Source organism: Taeniopygia guttata, chromosome 3, assembly GCF_048771995.1.
Source record: "Taeniopygia guttata chromosome 3, bTaeGut7.mat, whole genome shotgun sequence".
NCBI lineage: Eukaryota > Metazoa > Chordata > Aves > Passeriformes > Estrildidae > Taeniopygia > Taeniopygia guttata.
Window position 1 is genome coordinate 87853195 of NC_133027.1, and position 19685 is coordinate 87872879.

Below are 19685 nucleotides of genomic sequence, written 5' to 3' on the forward strand. Positions count from 1 at the left end.
ATCAGGTCAGGGCACACACCCGTGTTCCAGGGCCGGAAGGAGAGAAGTGAAGGAATCTCTTGGACCACGTGAAGGGAAGGACTGCTGCTGGAAAATACATGGGGAAGAAGAAACTGCAAAGGTGGGTGGTGGAAATGGGGCTGAAACTGGAGCAGGACTGAGTCCCACTGCTGTCACCTGCTCAGAGGCAGTTGTGACACATCCTGTTGCTATTGGCCACAAAATGAGTACACAGAAGCTTGGTAAGTTCAAAGGAGAGAGTTTTATTTGAACATCTGGTATTTATAGAATTCTAAAGGTGACTGTGGATTGGAGAATGAAATTGCTACTTTTCTAACCACATTGGTCAAACTAACAGTCCATCAATTCTCTCTTCCCACAAATAAGAATGCAAAACACATTATTTACATGAACAGTGTGTGAGAACTCCAGTAGAAATATGTAAACATTATCAGAAGGCTAAAGAAGTTTTATGAGAACTTTAAAACTTTCAAAAGAACTATAAAATAAAACACTTCTAAAAATCAGGGCAACAACTTTCTGAATTACACCAGTGACCTTGGCTGGACCGCTGACAGTTGGAATGTTCTGTTCCTCCTGGAGGCACACTGAAGGGTGAAGATTTCTAGTACAGGGTAACAATTACTGCAGCTGTTTTGTACCTAAATTGTAATACTTCCTCTGGAGATACGTTGCAGAAGTCATAATAGAACCTGAACATTTTCAAAGAAAATTAATTAAGGAAAACCGCTTCCCAGCTGTGCTGCTTGTCACTGATAAGAACAGGAATTGTCCTGTAGTCAGGTCAGTCTCCTTTTTCCCCTCTTGGAGGGACTCTCACATCACATTCTAAGCTGAGGGAGGGTGTCAGAGGGTCCTTCCCATATCCAGGCAAATTGAGCACAGTATGGGGAAAAACCCCAGAACTCTTTAGCCATCAGAATTTAGTATATGTTGGTGGGAGGGTTTTCTTTTAGATTAATGCCAATAATCTGTTAATCCATCTGTTCTGCACATGGACTATGCTCTGTGGTAGGGCTGTACTTTGTATCAGGAAGATTAACAGTAATGGTAAAGGAAAGAAAGCAATTATTTGTCTGTGTCCTGGTGAAATATTGGTTTAGATGTTTTTTCCCTTCACCATGGTCTCCTTTCTTATGGTTGAGGTCTCAGACTTTAAATGGGTATGGTCTTCAGAATCTATATTAATATAATATAAATTCACAATAAATAACTGGCAAGTGTGAGGGTTTTGCTACTTTTGGTGGCTGGGGTTTTTTTGTTGTTGTTTTGGTTTGGTTTTTCCTACCTTTGCTAGTCACAGGTGGATGAAGAAATACAGAAACTTAAACCCCAATGAGTTGAAACAAACATTAGTCCTTTTAATTTAAAAAGCATAATCAGAAAAGCAGGCTGTGCTAAATCCCTGATTAACGTCAAAAATGAAATTACTGGAAGAAGTGGACGCCTCAGCCCTGTCCAGTGGAGGCCACCCCCTCAGCAAGAGGCTGTGGCGTGTGCGGAGCGCCCGGAGCGGGTGCGGTGCTGTGGCAGGGGCGCAGGGCTGGCGTGTGCCTCCGCTGCCGTGCCCAGGCGCCGCGGAGCCGCGCGTGGGCGCATCCGCAGTGTGTCATAATGCAGCACAGCCGCCCGCAGCCCGAGCGGGCCCGGTGCCGGGCCTCGCCCGCGGGCAGCCCCAGGACATCAAACGGGCTGCTTGGCACTCTAACACCTAATGGATTGAAAGGAAAGCGTTTGTGCGCCGATGCCTGTCGAATCCTCTCCTGCTCAGCACCACCCTCCAGCTGATCAGCCTGGTGAACACCACAGCTACAGTGCAGCGTGCATACACATTTTTCTGTGTCTGAAATATATTTTATATTCCAAAGTCAGGAATGTCACACAATACTCTTTCTCTGTTAGATGAGACGCTGGGGTGGCTCATTACGTGGTAACGGCAACAATTATTTGGGCCTAACATGAATTTTGTTACAAGTGTTTTGTTGTTGCTACTGCTGTTCTTCTCCCTCGCCCAGCTGAGACAAAACCGTCCTTTGCTCACCGAGCGCCGGCACCGTCCATGAGAGGTCACTGTATCCAGGAAGATGCGGAGCTGCGGCGGAGCCGCTGACACCGGGACCGCACACCGAAGGTTATTGGTGCGCTCGAGAGAATGAAGAGCTAGGATCAAAGTTCTCTTCGCTCAGAAAGTCAGATTTCTAAGGAGTTATGTAAACTCGTGGCAAGATTTAGACATGTCTCAGCTGAATCATCGTAGGAGGGAAGTTGAGTCAAGTATGGCAGCCAGGATACAGAAAGGTGAGGAGCTCCACCACCCTTGCTGTGGCAGGAGAAAAGAAAGAGATTCTGTGGGAAGATTAAGCTTTCTGCAGTGATTTTAAGTCGGTTGCTGAGGCTCCGTGACGATTTAGCAGAAAGGCATTCCCCCAGGCTGGATGAAGGCAGGCAGTATCCCGTGAGAGAGGCGGTCTGGGAGACCTTGGGTTGCTGTGTCAGAGTGCAGAGGTGTGATGGGTAGGTTTGATCCATCAGCTGTTCCTGGCTGTCCTGCACAGCTCTGGGGCAGCAGCAGAACCAATCTGCCATGGCTGATCAGGACTTTCCCTCCAGGCTGGTTCTGGAAAGAGCCCGGTCTGCCAGGTCTCTCTGAAACGGGCGTGAGGATAGAAAAGGCTCCATTTTTTCTTTTCTCATTTTTTCCTAACGCTGTTTCTGGCCAGATCCAGGCATTTCATTAATGCAAATCAGTATTTCTGCCCACAAGGAATAAGAGCTCATAGCCAATTCCCCTGTTATGATTTTGTAGTTAAATTGTAAAATCAACGAGAGACATCAGTCAGGATTGGATTAATGTAATGCCATGCAACAAATAAACAGAACTAGATCATAGCTCCTGCTTCTGACTCCTCCTCTAAATTCTCTGGGATTAAATAAAAATTTTAAAGTATTTGCAGCTCAAATAAGAGGTACCAGTTTGAAATACCAATTAATATGCCATCTCTGTGCATTTGCTGTACATTCATCCATATAAATATGAGTTATAAAGGCTGTTTTGTGGAGCAGAGATCTAGGACATAAGACAGATGTTTCTGGGATGGAAAACCTCAGTGTTCATTGTTAATCACAGCTTTTGGATATGTACAGAGTGGGCAGGATGTATCACAGAGGATTGGAGTTCATTTGAGATGTGGTGCTTTCTGGCATCTTCTATACAAGGCTTGCTTCAGAAGCGAACCAAACAAAAAATTAACCAATCAAAGAAACAAAAAATAACCCAAAAAACCAACCCCAAAGCCCTAAAAAAACACAACAGCAGCAGCAAATGGTCCCTTTGGCAGAGTGGTGACTGTTACTCAGTTACTACTCATCCAAGATGCTACATTAGTTCATTTTTACATTTCATATATAAAATAAAAAGTAGTAAAGTCACAGGATATGTGTTCCTGGCCAATGGGCTCCTTTTCACCATGAGGAGGAAAAATGCTGATGGTATTGTCAATTTTTATGTCTCTTTTAATGAAATTCTTCAGCATATTTTAAAACATTCATTTTTACAGTTCTGTGAAATTGGAAGTATATTCAGACTATTCTTTTTATAACAGAAATGCCCTTTTAAAACTTAGGTTCACACATTTTCTTGGTTTGCGTTGCTCCTTCGATTCTCTTTTTGATGCTGAGGGCTCCAGAACCTGGAATTAACACCCAAAAAACAGCCCATGAGAGCACCCAGGATATTTATGTTGTGCTGACAGTGAACAGCAGGCTGCAGTACAGAGGAACATTCTCAGCAACATGACAGATCCAATAGGAAAGTAATAATGCTTCCTTTTTAATTAGAAAAAAAAACCCAAAAAACCAAACCACAAAACCCCATGCTTAAATTAATTTAATTAATTCAACCACCATCAAAAATGTAACAAATTCTTGAGAGTACAGATTATAGAAAAATGAATTAAATGAATGAAACTGAACTTGTGTTATTCCACATGTTTAAGGATTTCTTTGAGGTTTTTATGGGGTGTTAAATTGTTTTTTTAACAATTAAGTGTACTTAATGGTTAAAATAATGATAATAATTTATTATTTTCCCCCCAAAACACAGTATAGCATTCTTCCTAAAGGGCTAAATACAAAGTTCAGCTTGACTTAGGTCGCTCACAGAGAAGGGACAGCCACGGCAGCAGAGGCTTGAAACTAGTTTTTCATTTGTCCTGGTTGGATAGGTGAGGAGCCTATCTGTCACACTAATTAATTTTATTATGTAAATTAGATAATTAGAAAAAAAAAAAAAAAAAAAAAAAAAAAAAGAAGCTGTGATCACATGGAAGTTATTAATGATGGACATGATGGACCGGTATCGATCTCTTCACTCCTGTGACCGGGACAGGAGCCGAGGGAGCGGCTGGAGCTGTGTCAGTGTTGGGTTGGAGAGCAGGAAAGGTTCTTCCCTCAGAAGATGTGGGGCACTGCCCAGGCTCCCCAGGGAATGGGCATGGCCCGAAGCTACCAGGGCTGCAGCAGCGCTTGGACAGCGCTCTCAGGGACAGGCTGGGATTGTCGGGGTGTCCCGTGCAGGGCTAGGAGCTGGACTGAATGATCCTTGTGCATCCCTTCCAACTCAACATACTCCATGATTCTATGATAAAACAAGGTGCTCGTGGTGAACGGCAGGAGTTAAAAAAAACGTGAGTGCGAATTTGAATGTATTTTGGGAGATTCTTGAAGACTATGACAGACGGGAGAAGCAGAAAGATGCGGTTTGTTCCTAAACCTGCGTGTGCCTCGCGGGGCGGAGCAGGGCCGGGCGTGCCGAGGGCGCCGCAGCCCCCTCAGGGCCGGGCCCTCAGGAGAAGGAAGGGCGGGAAGGGCCCCGCGAGGCGGGAAGGCGGCTCCGCCTCAGGGCCGGCGTCGTGCGGGCTCCGGCCGCCACCCCGCCCGCCCGGGGCCGGGCTCCTGCCGGAGGCGGCTCCCCAGGCGCCGGCGTTCGCATTCCCCGAGCTGCCGTGTGCCGGAGTGCTGCCGGCGCTGTGACCCCCGTGTGCGAGCGGTGCCGGCACGCCGCTCTTCAGCTCGGTCGGTGTGAGGCGTGTTGTGTAAGAAAAGGTACAGGGGTCGTCAGCCTTGGAATTCCCTCTTCCCGTCCGTCTGGCGCTGTGAACTGCAAATGGATGTTTGGTTCTGCTCCTCTGCATCCTCTTCCCGGCGGTTGTGGCTTTCTGGAGTGAGTTTCCGGAGGGCTGGGTTTGGGCTCCTGTGCAGTGATAGTATAAAGCAGTGGATGTCTTACCACCAACAGCGTGCAGCAACCAAGCTCGACAGATAATGGTAACATGAATTCTGCTTTAGGAAAAGCAGAACGCAAGAGAGAAAATGTATTCCTTATAGTATAATTCCAAAGGATGACCATGAAAAAAAATAAAGAAAAAAAAAAAAACCAAACCAAAAAAACCCACCAAAACAAAACAACCCAAACAAAACCACAGCCCCTCTCTCATGGTGACTTGGAGTGTTTTGTAACTGAAAACGGGAAAATAATATTGTCTTAGTTACATAGTTGCTATAGACTCCAAAAGGATAAAGTTTTCGGTTGCTGGGGGTGAGGAAAGGTGGGGTAATATTCCCATATTTATGCTGGATATTGTATAGGAGATGATACTGAAAGAGAATTTGTATGAGGACTCGGCACACTGGCACACTGGATCCTGCTGAAAAGCCTCAGAAGCCCCCCAGACCACCCAGAGTGGCCACAGCACCCATCCAAGAGCAGCTCCCCTATCCAAGGGGAACTCCCCCATCCGAGCAGAGCTCCCCTCATCCAGGCAGAGCTTCTCCCATCCAAGCAGAGCTCCCCCATCCGAGGAGAGCTCTCCTCATCGAACGAGAGCTCCCCATCCAAGCAGAGCTCCCCGGTCCAGGCAGTCCCTTTGCATTATAAACACACGTGCATTCTGCGGTTCTAGCGCATGGGTTTTGTGTTTTCTTCTCTTCCAGCTCTGGCCCCGAGCGTAGGTATGTTAAAGAGAAGAGCGCCCAGGAAGCTTTGTGCAGGAAGCCAAGAAGGTGCAACACGGGAGACACAGCGGGGAGACTTTGGCAGGTGGTGCTGGTGACGCACAGAAGTTACTTTGCCTTCGGAAAGAAAGAAAGCCGGCTCTGCTGCTTATGTAGGTGTGTTCCTGTGCCCCGAGAAGTTGCCCGGGTCGCGCGGCGGCGGCGGAGCGGCGGCGGCTCGTGCTGGGCAGCGGCGGCAGCAGATGATGGTGGCGGCGCGGCGGTAGCGCGGCGGCGGCGACATCCCGCATCCGCGGATGCACTGCCCGTCCCCATCCCCATCCCCATCCTCATCCCCGCGCGGAAGGGACACCTGAGGCTTCGGCAGGCGGGCGGGGATCGCCGCCGTTCGAAAGGGGAGAGCGTGCCGGGGGAAGGCCGACCGGCGCTCGGCTGTGTGTGCCAGTGGGCAGGGGGCTGGTTATCATGGCGGATCGGACGGCTCCGCGCTGCCAGCTCCGGCTGGAGTGGGTGTACGGCTACCGGGGCCACCAGTGCCGCAACAACCTGTACTACACGGCAGGGAAAGAGGTAGTGTACTTCGTGGCTGGAGTCGGCGTGGTTTACAACACCAGAGAGCACAGCCAGAAATTCTTCCTCGGGCACAACGATGATATTATCAGGTAAGGGGGCTGACTTCTCTGGTGGTGGGGTAGGGTGGGGTTTAAAGGGAAGGGAGGAGAATGTAGTGCTGGCAGAATACCCCCTTCTCGCCTCTTACAGCTCGGCTTCTACCTGCCGTTTTAGAGCAGCTCAGATTTGTTAGCAGCAATCTCTGCGAGAGCTGAATCTCTAGATACTGTTGATCATCATTATTTTGTAGCAAAGCTTGAAAATATTGCAATAATAACGGAGGGAAGGTTAAGTTTTTCTGTTGCACTGCACCAAAAGCAAAGCACTTCATTTCAGTACTGGGAAGATCTCAGTGCAACAGTGCTGCAAAATCATGCTTCCAGCACCTTGATGTTTTCAGGGCTGGGACCCCAGCTCATCAATTCTGACCTCGTACAGAAGCCAGGTGTAGCACTCCTCGCCCTCAGCAAATCCCAGCACGAGAGTGCCATAAATCTGACACGTAGCTCAAACTAATCGGGTTTTAATATCCAGAAAATGTAAATCAAAATCAAATTCAGCTGTTTGCACTCCAGGCAAAAAAATCCCAAGCATGCTGGTGCAAGATGGCCAAGTCTTGCTCCTCATCTGTCCAGTTCATTGTTCCTTTCTCTCAAATTCTGCCTGAGAAGTGGATTTAATTTATGTTTTTGTCCTACAGAAATGCTGATATTTTTACTGCACCTCTCAAAATAAAAATGCAGTTACAGTGTTCAAGGTAGTCTTTAAAAAAATCTGCCCAGAATACAGAAATTTACATCAGTAAAATAGAAAATTAATGTAGCTACTACTTGATGAGAGAAATCTGAGCCTAGAATATCCTCAAGAAGGATGTTGCCTGGTGATGCCACTCCTCTGAGCACAGCTATCTGCTGCCCTCCCTGTTCACCCAGTTCAGCATGAATGAAGCGTTTCCTGGATGATGTGAAACCAGAACAGTCCCAGGTGACTCATGGTGTGGGAGTGCTGTGGAAGCATCCACTGAAGCCAGAGTTTTGACACTCCATAACCAAACCACACAATTGTCACATAATCCTTGTTTGCAGAAAGCCATCCACTTTTCTCAGGAAGAGCTTTTGGCTGCTGTGGATCCTCGTAGCAGCCTTCTCCCTCTCTCTATGATGCATCAAAGCAGCAGCATTTCATCACGTACAGTGCATGTGCATCAAACTTTATTTTGGCTCCAAAGGTATCAGCTCCAAAAGGCTGCTGAACTTAAACACTGGGCTGCTCAGAGAAGAGTCAGTGTTTTAGAGACATCTGCAGGATCATGAAATGAAAACCTTTGCTTGTTGTATGGACATAAAATTTGATACTCTTTGGTACAGGAAGTGTAATCCATGTAGAGAGTTGTGTACTTCTGTGTTTATGTTTGAATTGTTATTATAATACCTGACAGTGCCTCCCTCCCCAAACTAAATGTATTGTACAGCTTCTGTACCCTTTACTTTAAGACCTGTCACTTTAGGAGTCTGCTTTTGGCAGTGTCATGTTTAGAAGGTACAACTGGGATAGAAAGAATGAATGTCTCACGTTTGTACTTTGACACTGCTTCTGCCTGTTGGGCTCTTTAAAGGAAGCTAGAACCGTGTATTCAAAGTAGTTGTGTCTTGAGGGATGTGCTGAATGTCCAACTCATGCTTTGGAGGATTGGTTTTGTTTCTGATCTGGAACACCGTCAGAATTCTGGCGGAAAACTCCAGTTTCCACAAAGGATGAAACATTTGGGTCCAGAAGGCATGAGCAGAAGCCAAGCAACAGTTCATATCAGCTCTTAGCGGCCAAGAACTGTTGCTGTCACCACGTGGGGTTTAAGGAAGGACAGACCACCCAGAATGCTGCTGGAATATTCTGTTGTTTGCACCACGGCATGGGTGGTTGCCTCCTTTGCCACTGGTGCACTGTGCAGTCCCTACTCACATAATATCCCATCACTGTAAGCACTTTAAAGTAGATGATGCCTTCTGTGGTCATCGATGATATGACTAATAAATGTGACAATTTAAATTCTCACATTTTAAGCTTCACAGCTTACATCTATTTGAGATGAATGGATGAATGTACTTATCCAGTATTTCTGGGTTGTTGGGATTTACTTGCTTGAAACCAGCTACTACACTGCAGGGTGTGAATTAGCAGTCCAACAGGTTGTAATTCCTAAAGAGATTGAAACACTGTTTAAAAAAGAAAACTTGGATTTTGGAAAATACCATTAATCACTGTGACTGGGAGACCTTCAAGTGGGAAGATCTTCTGCTTCCAAGGACTGCTGTTATGTCCTTCTGTGGATTTTTTTTGTGGGCTTGTGAATGCTGTTTTGTTAAAAAAAAAAAAAAAAAAAAGAGAAACCCATGATTCTCAGGAGTAATATTGTGTGTTACCTTGAAGTGTTTATTGAAGTCATGAAAGGAGATATTTGTCATTGGTGAAAAGGGCAGGTGTGTGTGTTTAATATGTTCTCTAACATTAATAGTTCTGTCTCTTGTTTTGCATCAAGATAATGCAGCTGGACATAATTTACTTTGGGCTAAAGCAGACCAGAAATGATTGGATTAAATGTTATTGTATTGGAGAAATGCCTTTTTTTCCAAGATTCACATTTGAAAGGCGAGTTCTGCCCGTACAAGAACTGAATGTTCTGCACTCAGATAATAAGGTCGATGTTCTGAGTAGGAGCAGGGGAGCTCGGAATTGTCCTGTTTTCTGTGCAAAGCCACAACCAGGTGCTGTGCTTCCAGCGCTTCCTCCTTTAACTTCAGAAGGAAATGAGGTCCTGAACCACCAATTTAACCTTTAAGTGAGCCCTGCTTTGCAGAGTAGTTTGTGAGTAATCCCCAGAGCATAAGCGTTGACAGTAATTGAAAACTTTCAAAAGAACAGGTTTCCTTACTTTAGTTTTGTGCATTACTTGTACAACAGTGATCAGTTAGATCAATCCTTGTTTTTCTCTCAATTGAGTCTTGAATGGAGACAGTTCTTTCCTATAATTTTTCTGCAATCTGTGCATGTAAAAGCCACAGCAAACAGCAAAAAGAAAAATACAACCCACATCACTTCAAATACAACTGATTTTATCTGTTTTTGCAGAAGTCATTTGTGAACAGAGATTACTAACCCTGAGAATTTTTTCCTATGGTGTAGTGACAAAGTTATTTCTCCCTGTTTATGAATTCCAAGAATTTCTGCAGTATTGAACAGCTGTCCTGAATATGTTGTTACACACCCTAGTTTCTTGTGGAATCTGATGTTTTGTATGTTATGAACTTACAAAAGCAATTTTGCATCCTAACTGCCTCCATGCCAGTCACTCATGAGGCAGCAAGCCTGGTCCCTCTCCCAGGTCTCTACTACCTGCAAAGCTCTGCTGTTACGCATGTATTCCAGAGCTGTTGTTTATGTAAGGCTGCTCATAGTGTACCAGCAGTGTCAGATTTATCAGAATATTGCTCTGAGCGTGCTGGGGGGATGCCACTGTGCTGACAGATTGAGATTAAAACCGCGGCCGTGCCAGCGGGGATGGGATTTTCTGGGCTGCGGGAGCCACTGGAGGCCTGGCTTGTTCTCCACAAGGGTCCTTTCAGGAGATAGGATGTGTGTCAGGATGTGGATTTCTTGTCTTGCTTCTGTGGAGAAAAAAGGAGTAATAAGCAATGTTGTGTATTGCTGACCACAGTGAATATAATTTTGGAATTAGTAAATTGATGGCAGAGCTATGCAATCAAAATCTCAGAGACAGAAGATCTGAACTGTACTTTAATACTTTCTATTTTAAATTATGTGTTATTATATTTCTGTTTATAGAGTTATGCTCATTTGAAAGTATCTAAAATACTTTAAATTTCTGTTCAGTTGCCACCATTTGGAAGGTGACAGCAGGGGTTGGTTGTAGAGTGGTGTTCAGGTTACTGTGGTTCTTGTTTATCATCAGTGCATGGGAGCTGCACTGTCTGCAGCTTGGGCGAACCCTGGGCTTCAGACACCCGAGGTGACCCCACAGGACTGCTGAGATTCAGTCACTTAAATGTGAGATTTTAGGAGAGATTTTCAACAGCAGAAATTCCAGCTCAGTTTCCTACGTGGATGCTACACCAGTGCATCCACCAAGCCATCCAAATTAACAGACATGGCACACCTGTGGTGAAGCAGGGTTTTGGGAACTGTTTTGAGGCAGCAAGTTGTTAAATGAGTTTTGTATGAGAGGAAGCTCCTCTAATCAGCTTGTTGCCTTTGCTTTCAATGCTGGAAAACCTGGGGAAAATGCTGTTTATTCCATGAAGTTCCAGTGGCCTCTTTTGACTCTACTTGAGCGCTGTGCTGCACTTATATTTGAAGTCTTTATCAGGGTGTGACCTGCTATAAATTGGTTTCTTAAATATCTGTATTAATCCATCAGATGTGTTGTAATATACAGTTACAGTATCATATTGAAAGTGATTTAGAAATGCTTAGATCAGTTAAAAGTGGAGAGAAACTCAGCAGGCATTTATCATTATATGTTGATGAGAATGGTCATCATTTAACCACAGCATTTAACCAGAGCAGTCTAAATCTAATTTTTTACTACTTTTTTTTACATTTCCTATGTGTTAAGTCTCTGCAGTTTTTTTACTTGTTTTATTTCAACTTGATTTCAGATGCCCAGGAGTCGTGATGGTCAGGTAGTTGTGTGTAATCACTCTTTACCAGGATGAAAACTCACAGAAAATGTTTTCATATTACTTAATTTCAAATTAAAAAAAAAAAAAATCGACAGCTCCAAGTATTGGAATGCTTCTGTATGAAAGTAGGTGGTCTGTAAAAAGGTCTTCTGCTGACTTGCCAATTGCTCAGGTTTTTGGGAACCTCAGTAAAAAGCAAAAATGCCTGCTTTTCTTCCCACCTAAAGACTGTTTTTTGGAACATCAGCTTCTTTTTCATGAGGTGCATTTCTACCCCAGGAACATTTAGTTATCTGCATTGGTTGTCCCAGAGACAAATTGAATTAGACAAATTGAATTTCAATTCCCCTTCAGAAGTGGTATTTATAAAGGCCTGGGAACAGACCTCTATAACTTTAGGGAGGCCTGATCATAAGGCTGAGTGTATGTTTATGCCAAGCTTCTTTAAGTGTTCCAGCAGCACAATGAACCTTGGTGTGCTTAATGTTATTGCTGGAACTTCTGTGGGTGCTGGTGGAGTTTGTTCTTTCTTCTCTGACAGATGGATGGAAATACACTGAAATGATGGTAATTAAAACAGAACATAAAATAAAGGCAGCATACAGCAGCCCTGGTATTTTGGCTGCCTAACACTCCTTGCAAAAGATTTTACTGGATTTTTTTAATAGGAAATTTTGAGTGCCTCCATTATTTTAGCGGACTTGAATGTTCAAGGCATAACCCTACATGAAAATTACTGACTGGCACTGCAGTTTATATGTAGTGATGTCTCCAGTATCACTAATGTTGATGCCTCCACATGAAAATCAGGCATATATTAATGCCAAATGTCTGCTTTCTCATCCTCAGAAATTATCTTCCACATGAAGAGATAAATATTGAAAGTATCATTTACTGTGGTAGTAACCTACTACTTGCAAATATTAATTGCAAAACAATAGTTTTGGGCAAGACAAACCGTACTTTTGAAGAAGAATTTTCTGTTTTTTTTTAAAGAGATGTTGTTTATTTTAGAAATTAACTATAGTAAAAAAGAGAAAATACACCCTCAGTTTCTTACAGCTCTACCTGCAGTTAAGGCTGGAGTCCTTTTGCTTTCACCCTGACTAGGCAGACCATGACTCTGTCTTTGTATCCTAAGAGCTCTTCAGCTGGAGTTTAGTCACAGTCAGCTGCTGTCTGACCAGAAAAAGTGTTAAATGTACATTTCTTTAACTTTTCATCTCTCTAGTGTTTGAGCACTATTTCTAAGGTACTTAAAAGACCTTTTGGCTTCTCCCAATGCTGGAATCTATAATAAGGTAAAAGTTGAGCTTTCTCTGTGGTAGCAGATCAGAGATGATGCCACTGGGACGTGCTCTCTGGCCCTGGTCACACCAGTGCTGAGCATGTACAAGTGTGGCTGCACTTAAATGAGATTTTTAGCAGTAGGTCTACAGCAGGTTCCTGATCCCTTTAGGATTCTGAGGGAGTCTCATCTGTTTAGAAATTATGTATTAAAAAAAATATTGAAATGCAGTTCAGTGAAACTGCTCTTTCTTAATGGCTGTAAAACAAGTTTATAATATACAGTTGTGTTCCTGATTCAAGGTCTTGTGCAGATGCAGTGATTGTTGCATACATGCTGGCCTTTTACTTCCACAGGAGGTTTGTTTGAGTTTTTTAAAATATGTGGCATGTGGGAGTGGCCACAAGTGTCTAAAAGGATATTATATTGAGTCTTTTTGAAAGCTGTCTTTAGTTGAAAGAGCTATTTTAAAGCTTTTGCTTGTCAGACTGAAAAGCTTTGTGTGGTTCTGTCTGGAATCTCAAGCTGCTTTAGGATGGGCATCTCTGTGTTGCATTCCTTATAGTGCAGTCCCTCCTCCCCAAGAGGGGAATAATGTAACTGCCTTTCCCCGGGGAGTTCTCTTTGTGGTTTGGTTGGCTGTGTGGCTGTGGCTTGCAGTGAACTGTCCCTCTGCTGTCACCTGCCCTGCTTGGGCTGGCTGCAAGAGTCTAACCCAGAGTTACTGTTTCCAGGCATGCCCCACGTTCTGCCTTGGGTGGCCCTTTTATATCCTAATACTGGAACCAAGTTTTAAAGAATTGCACCCAGGCTATGGGGCTGCAGAAAAGAGAATTTTACAAGAAATACTTAGAACAAGTAGCCCACTCCAATCCCAGACAGGAGAACACTGCTATATCTTCTTAGCTTCATGTTGGGTTAACGTAACTCTGTGGGTCTGGCAGCTTTCATTAGTTGTGGCCATAAATAATAATTCATTGGGCATTTGCAAAAGATTCACAACAGAGCACTGTGACCTTCCATATGCACTCCCATTCTCTTCTTTGAGACTTGATGAGATTTTTGATTGTTTAATGTTGTTAAATAATGGTGATAAAGAAATGCTACTTTTCCCTTCCCTTCCCTTCCCTTCCCTTCCCTTCCCTTCCCTTCCCTTCCCTTCCCTTCCCTTCCCTTCCCTTCCCTTCCCTTCCCTTCCCTTCCCTTCCCTTCCCTTCCCTTCCCTTCCCTTCCCTTCCCTTCCCTTCCCTTCCCTTCCCTTCCCTTCCCTTCCCTTCCCTTCCCTTCCCTTCCCTTCCCTTCCCTTCCCTTCCCTTCCCTTCCCTTCCCTTCCCTTCCCTTCCCTTCCCTTCCCTTCCCTTCCCTTCCCTTCCCTTCCCTTCCCTTCCCCCTTCCCTTCCCCCTTCCCCTCCCCCTCCCCCTCCCCCTCCCCCTCCCCCTCCCCCTCCCCCTCCCCCTCCCCCTCCCCCTCCCCCTCCCCCTCCCCCTCCCCCTCCCCCTCCCCCTCCCCCTCCCCCTCCCCCTTCCCCTTCCCCTTCCCCTTCCCCTTCCCCTTCCCCTTCCCCTTCCCCTTCCCTTTCCCTTTTCCCTTTTCCCTTTTCCCTTTTCCCTTTTCCCTTTTCCCTTTTCCCTTTCCCTCCTCCTTTTATTTCCCACACTGCATCCTTTAATCAGTTGGTTTCTGTATTACTGGTCACTCAGAATGCACTCAAAATTTTGGGGGCCTTCTTTTGGATATGGGACTCTTTGGAATATAGAGTTTGTGATATAATTATATCACAGATCTCCAAATAAATATTTCAAATTAATTTCAAATGAAAATTTGACATTTTGTATTGTGGCAGAAAATTTTGGCAAATAATAAATGAAGAGAGTTAATTCCCATTATTTCTCTTCCATTAAGAACATATTTTTTAAAGGAATCTACACATCTGTTTTAGGCTCATCTCTCTTCCATCTTATCACCTCTCTGTCAAGGACAGTTCAGATTATTAAAAATTCTTCTTTTATCCTTTTAAGTTATTCTTATATCCTTTAAAAAATCACTTTTCATAAATTCAGGTCCTCCCTGGCAGAACTCTAATAGTTTTATGAAAAAAACCAATTTTATAAATAATTTCAGTCTTTAGAAACTAGATATAAAGTAATTTCTTCTTTGAAATAGAATTTAGCCAAGCACATAGAGTTCTGAGGGCTTCATTTTTTTTGTTAGTTTTCTTTTCATATTTAGTTTTCCCATGGCTTCTATCAGATTTTCAGTTTTAAATTTTTTTCTCCTTTAAGGATATTAATTTCATGAAGAGAGAAATAAAATACAGCATGAAAAATACCATTTTAGTTTTGTTTGCAGAATAAGCAGAGTGCAGATTCATAAAGGAGGCCTCGTGCTGGCTCTTGGCTGCTCTCTTCCCAGGGAGAGCTTGTCCATTGTAATTCCTATCTCAGGTTTGTACTGAAAAATTAGCTATGATATATATTTTTGTCATATCTTGCATGGGTGAAAAGAATGGAGGGAAAAGGATATTTTCCTTAGGAAAACTGTAAGAGAATAGAAAAGTAAGTAGATATCTGAACTGTTATCAAGGACATGTGAAGCCTCCTTTAATAGCTTGTAATTTCTAATGCTCTGAAATAATTTAGGATCTTCAGTCTGTGATGCAGTTTCTCTGTCCCTGCACACAACCAAGTGTGTTGCTATTTCTCACTCCTGGCTGTCTGCCATGGTATGGTTAAATCTAGAAGTCTGCCCAACCCCGCTGAATGCACTTGATTAGCAGATTTTATTGGAACAGCACCACCCGCATCTTACCCTGGGCTTGTGCTCCAAGATTCTGCTCAGCCACAGCCTCCGGTGCCATAGGAGCCGTCAGCGGGGCCCACCCTCTGTGGGGCAGGGCAGAGGGCACTGCTCTGTGTGCTGAGCCACAGGGGAGCACAGGGGGTGGGATAAGATGTGGTGTGTTCTCCACACGAGCCTGGCAGCTGTGGCTGAAGCCTGCTCTTTCTCCTACTGGCAAGGGGAAGGCAAACCCCCCTGTAACATCCCTGATACCATAAGCTAGAGAAAAACCCCAAGTATTAGCAAATGACAAGCAGTAAACCAGATTATAACTGCCTGAAACTACATGCTGCCAGGCAGTTACATAATGGCACAAAACTCTTCAGCCTCAACTGCAGCACTGAGCCTAAAATACAGCAAAAACCGCTCTGATGAGCCCAGGTCTCCGAGGTACCATTGAAAGCACAGCTCCAGGTTCCCAATCTCTGCTCTGAAGAGTTGGCTAAGAAACCAAGAGAAAAAGAGAAATAATAGTAATAGGCAAGAAAATGAGTCACAGTGCTTAACATAAAAACATAGAAAGGCACAATTCCATGTTTGTTTATATAACTCCTGGTGTTAGTTTCACAAAAGAGAAGTTTAAAAGGCATTATTTGGATCATGGTAATCTCCCTTAAATACAGCATGTCATGGATTTTAGTGGTATCATAACTTCACACCGGCTCTTTCCTATTTATGTCTGTGACTGGTTGCACATCCATTAAAATGCAGGTAACACTAATAACTGGTTGGATAATTAATAATCTTAAATTACATTAAAAGACATGTTTTGAATAATAGGGAGGGTCCTATATTCTGAGAGTGCCTAGTGCAGCTGGTTCTGAGGAAGGACAGATAAGCTGAAGTGGTTTGTGAGCATCTTTTCAAAATGTGTGATGAGTCTGTCAGTGTAACAGGAAGGTTGGTGAACTTCCACTTGCTTCTTCAGAAATTTCATACTGAAAGTTTTACTATGGAAAACATTAACAACATGGCATTAACAACTTAAAGTTTCCATTTGAAACTTTCTGTATTTACATTTGATAGGAGTTCATTTTGAAGTGACTATAAAGCAGTCCCATAAACATGACAAGTTACTGTTGAGTTGGATTTGGATGTGGCTTGTGGGCTTTGAACAGTGTGTCAGGTATTGTGTGATTTGCTTCCATTATCTGGCTGTGGTGTTCCTTCAGACCTCTAGGTTTAAATTCAGGACCTGAGCTTATTCTACGTGCAAGGGCAGCTTTCGTCAAACCTCTACCGAGTTTGTTGCCTAAAATAAGACTAAATAGAGATTCTGAACCTTTTCCCTTCATGTTTTTCCCCAGCTATCCATTTTGTAGCCAGCACAGAAGGGAAGCTATCTGATTCAGAGAACTTGCTAAATTCCCAGACTCTGTCCTCACTTTTTTTCTATTTCTCTTCCCTTTCTGTGGAGTTACCACAGACACAATTTTGCTTTCCAGCCATGGTGATGACTCCGTGGGCACTGCCTTATGAGCGAACATATGAATTGCTCTATTACACAGATGGATCATTTTAAAAGCTTGGAAATAAACTCATCTTCCACGTCTAAAATTTCTAGAAAATACTTGAATTTTCAGGGCTTGGATGCTTTGATGGGAACCAGGGTGTGGATCTTTAACTTTCCAGAGCCTGGTGGATACACGAGTGTGACTAGGCATGTGAGGAAATCTTAGATCTGCATGGGAGATGGGCAACAGCTATTTATTTTTGTAAAGGCCTATTTTAAGAATATTTTAACTCTGAACAGAGTCTTGTTCTCTGAGAGCTGGCCTTATGTGAGATAAAATATGATTTTCCTGTAAGGGAGCTGAGAAGCAGCATGCATTTGTCTGAGCAAGGAATATTTTGGCACTTGTGTCTACATCAGTATAACTTCACAACTGTATTTCCATTGCCGGTTGGACCAGGTGAAGGGCCATAAGATAATTTAAATTAGGAATAACCATATATTTTGTGTTTCAACTGAGGACAGACTAAATGAGGTATGAATACACTGCTGTTCAATAAGTCAGCTCTTCAGAATGCTCTGTTTCTTGCTGTATTAAAGAGTTACTTGAATGTGTATTGCATGTCACATTTTCCCTATGGTGTCTGCTATTTTTCATTTCCAATCTGTGGGATTCCCCACTGCTTAGGGGTAAATGTTCTTTTACCTTGTCATTTAGTTTGGTAGGAGTTACTTTATATGGGAAGACACTTAGTGCACTGCACACATTTTTTTTCTGCTTTCTTCCTCCGTATAGATATAACAATTTTATCATCCTGAGCCCCTCAAAACTAAACATCTGCTGCAGCTGTTACAGGCTGCTGCTATCAACAGAGCTGGAGTTTCTGTGATCCACCTCAGCCATTGCCAGGATTGTGTTCTGGGTTTTTAAACATATGTACACACACAAATACATATAAATAGTGTGTATACATATATATATAAACACACACATACACAATATTATTATATAATTATGCAGTATTATATAATGCATAAATATAAAAACTTTATATTTTTGGCTTTCAAATAAATTGACTAAATGTCATCACACAATTACTCCTTTCATTTCCCTCTTTTCTTTGCTGGAGGAAGCAGTGGGGACTGATGTCCCTTAATTCTATTTATGAATGGACTGGTCTTAATCCTGGACTTGTTAAGTACTTGGGACTATGTAGAAGTGTTCAATATTGGCACATCTAAGCTTTTTCTGAATGCTGGCAGAAATTCAGGCTTCTAGGAAATGTTTCCAGTAAAAAAAAAACACCTTGCATTGTGACAGGAGGGGTTTTTCCCTCTAGTATGTGACAGAAATTTTTAAAAATTAAAAAAAAAAAAAAAGGTGAGAGTCACCAAAAAAAGAAATGGCCACAACCATGGTTTGTTCTTTGGGGCTTGGGCTGTGGCTTTAGGACAACATGCCCAAATATGTTAAAGCAGAAGAGTTTCACTGTATGTCAGCATCAATTTAAGGCATCAGACATTGCATTCTGCTCAGGAGGTCCTGGGGATTTTTAGCTCTTAATTTCTCTCTTCTGAAGACAGACCGTGGCATTTCAAATGTCATTTTCAGTTATGTCCTGCACTGGTTATTCCTGTGGGAATGTTAGCATACTGTTTCTAACATGGTGGATTTCAGTTTTCCTCCTGGCTCCCTCAAGTCAGTGAGGTAGAACTGCTTTACTGGTACCTCTGGCATCCACCCCTCCAAAGGGGAAAGTTCCAATGGAACAACAGCTCGAGTAGGTTGGTCTCCTGTTTCTTTCTTGGATTATTCATGGATGTGGGGTTTCCCAGACTTCGTTGTTCATACAGCATGCAGCACATTCCACCTATCTTACCTTGTAAATGTAAGCATGTGGTTTTGATCAGCTCTTTCAGAAACCAGCAAAAGCCCTGAGGAATTTGGTTCATAGAAAAATTTGGCAGCATCTCATATATTCTCAACATAAAGTACATTTTTCTTAACATAAGTTATTTTTCTTAATTCGACTCCTCATTTATATTTTCGATTATGCTTTGATTGACTGAATATATTTTCCTTTTTCTCAAATTAATTTTATTTATATTTCTTACATTGTTGAAACAAGAAGGCCCAGCTGACAGAGTGAATAAAGATGAGTGCTTCTCAACAGCCTTCAGGGAGATGACTTCAGAGTTAATCAATTAAACTCCCACTCAGCTGCTGGAATCTGCTCTTGATCATGACCCCACAGTCACCCCCCTAAATGCTGCCTCAGTCTCTCTAACTCTGAGACATTCTTGGACTAATATATGGGAAGTTTCCTTGCTGTCTTATTTCCTCTTCGATCTATTCTTGCATCCTTGTTTGTTTGCTTGTTCCATTCTCACCCTTCTGCGTAAAAATCCGTATTTATGTTGTGGCTCCTTCCCTGAGAGGCTGAGGCCAATTCAATTCATCAGTGGAGGTGTTTGTTCTGAAGAAGGGTCTGAATTGTTCCCAAAACACCTGAAACCTAAGAGAGACCAACCAGCTATTTTCACCTGCCTGGGAGGAAGTGGGACTCAAATGTATTACCTGTAAAGTCATTAAATGAAAATCTACAAAGGCTCCTCTTCCTAAACCTACATCTCAAAGTGAAGGAAGTTTTAAAATGAGGAATTGTTGGAAAATAGATGCCAATCTCCAGGTTTTATGGGAGATTTTTGAACTGTACCTGGAGGTTGTAAATTACTGATAATGGGTGACATGCTGTTGGACCT

The 19685-nt window shown here is 43.2% G+C and overlaps 1 protein-coding gene across 4 annotated transcripts in view; it reads left to right on the forward strand.

Moving 5' to 3' along the window:
• Nucleotides 1-4346: 4346 nt before the first annotated feature.
• EML6 (EMAP like 6) overlaps nt 4347-19685 on the forward strand; it is a 94179-nt gene continuing 78840 nt past the window's right edge. For all 4 annotated transcript variants that reach the window (XM_041715330.2, XM_072927370.1, XM_072927369.1 and 1 more), the window contains exon 1: nt 4347-6695. In XM_041715330.2, coding sequence (XP_041571264.2) covers nt 6499-6695 — 197 coding nt within the window. In that variant the 5' untranslated portion in view covers nt 4347-6498. The remainder of the gene's footprint in view (nt 6696-19685) is intronic.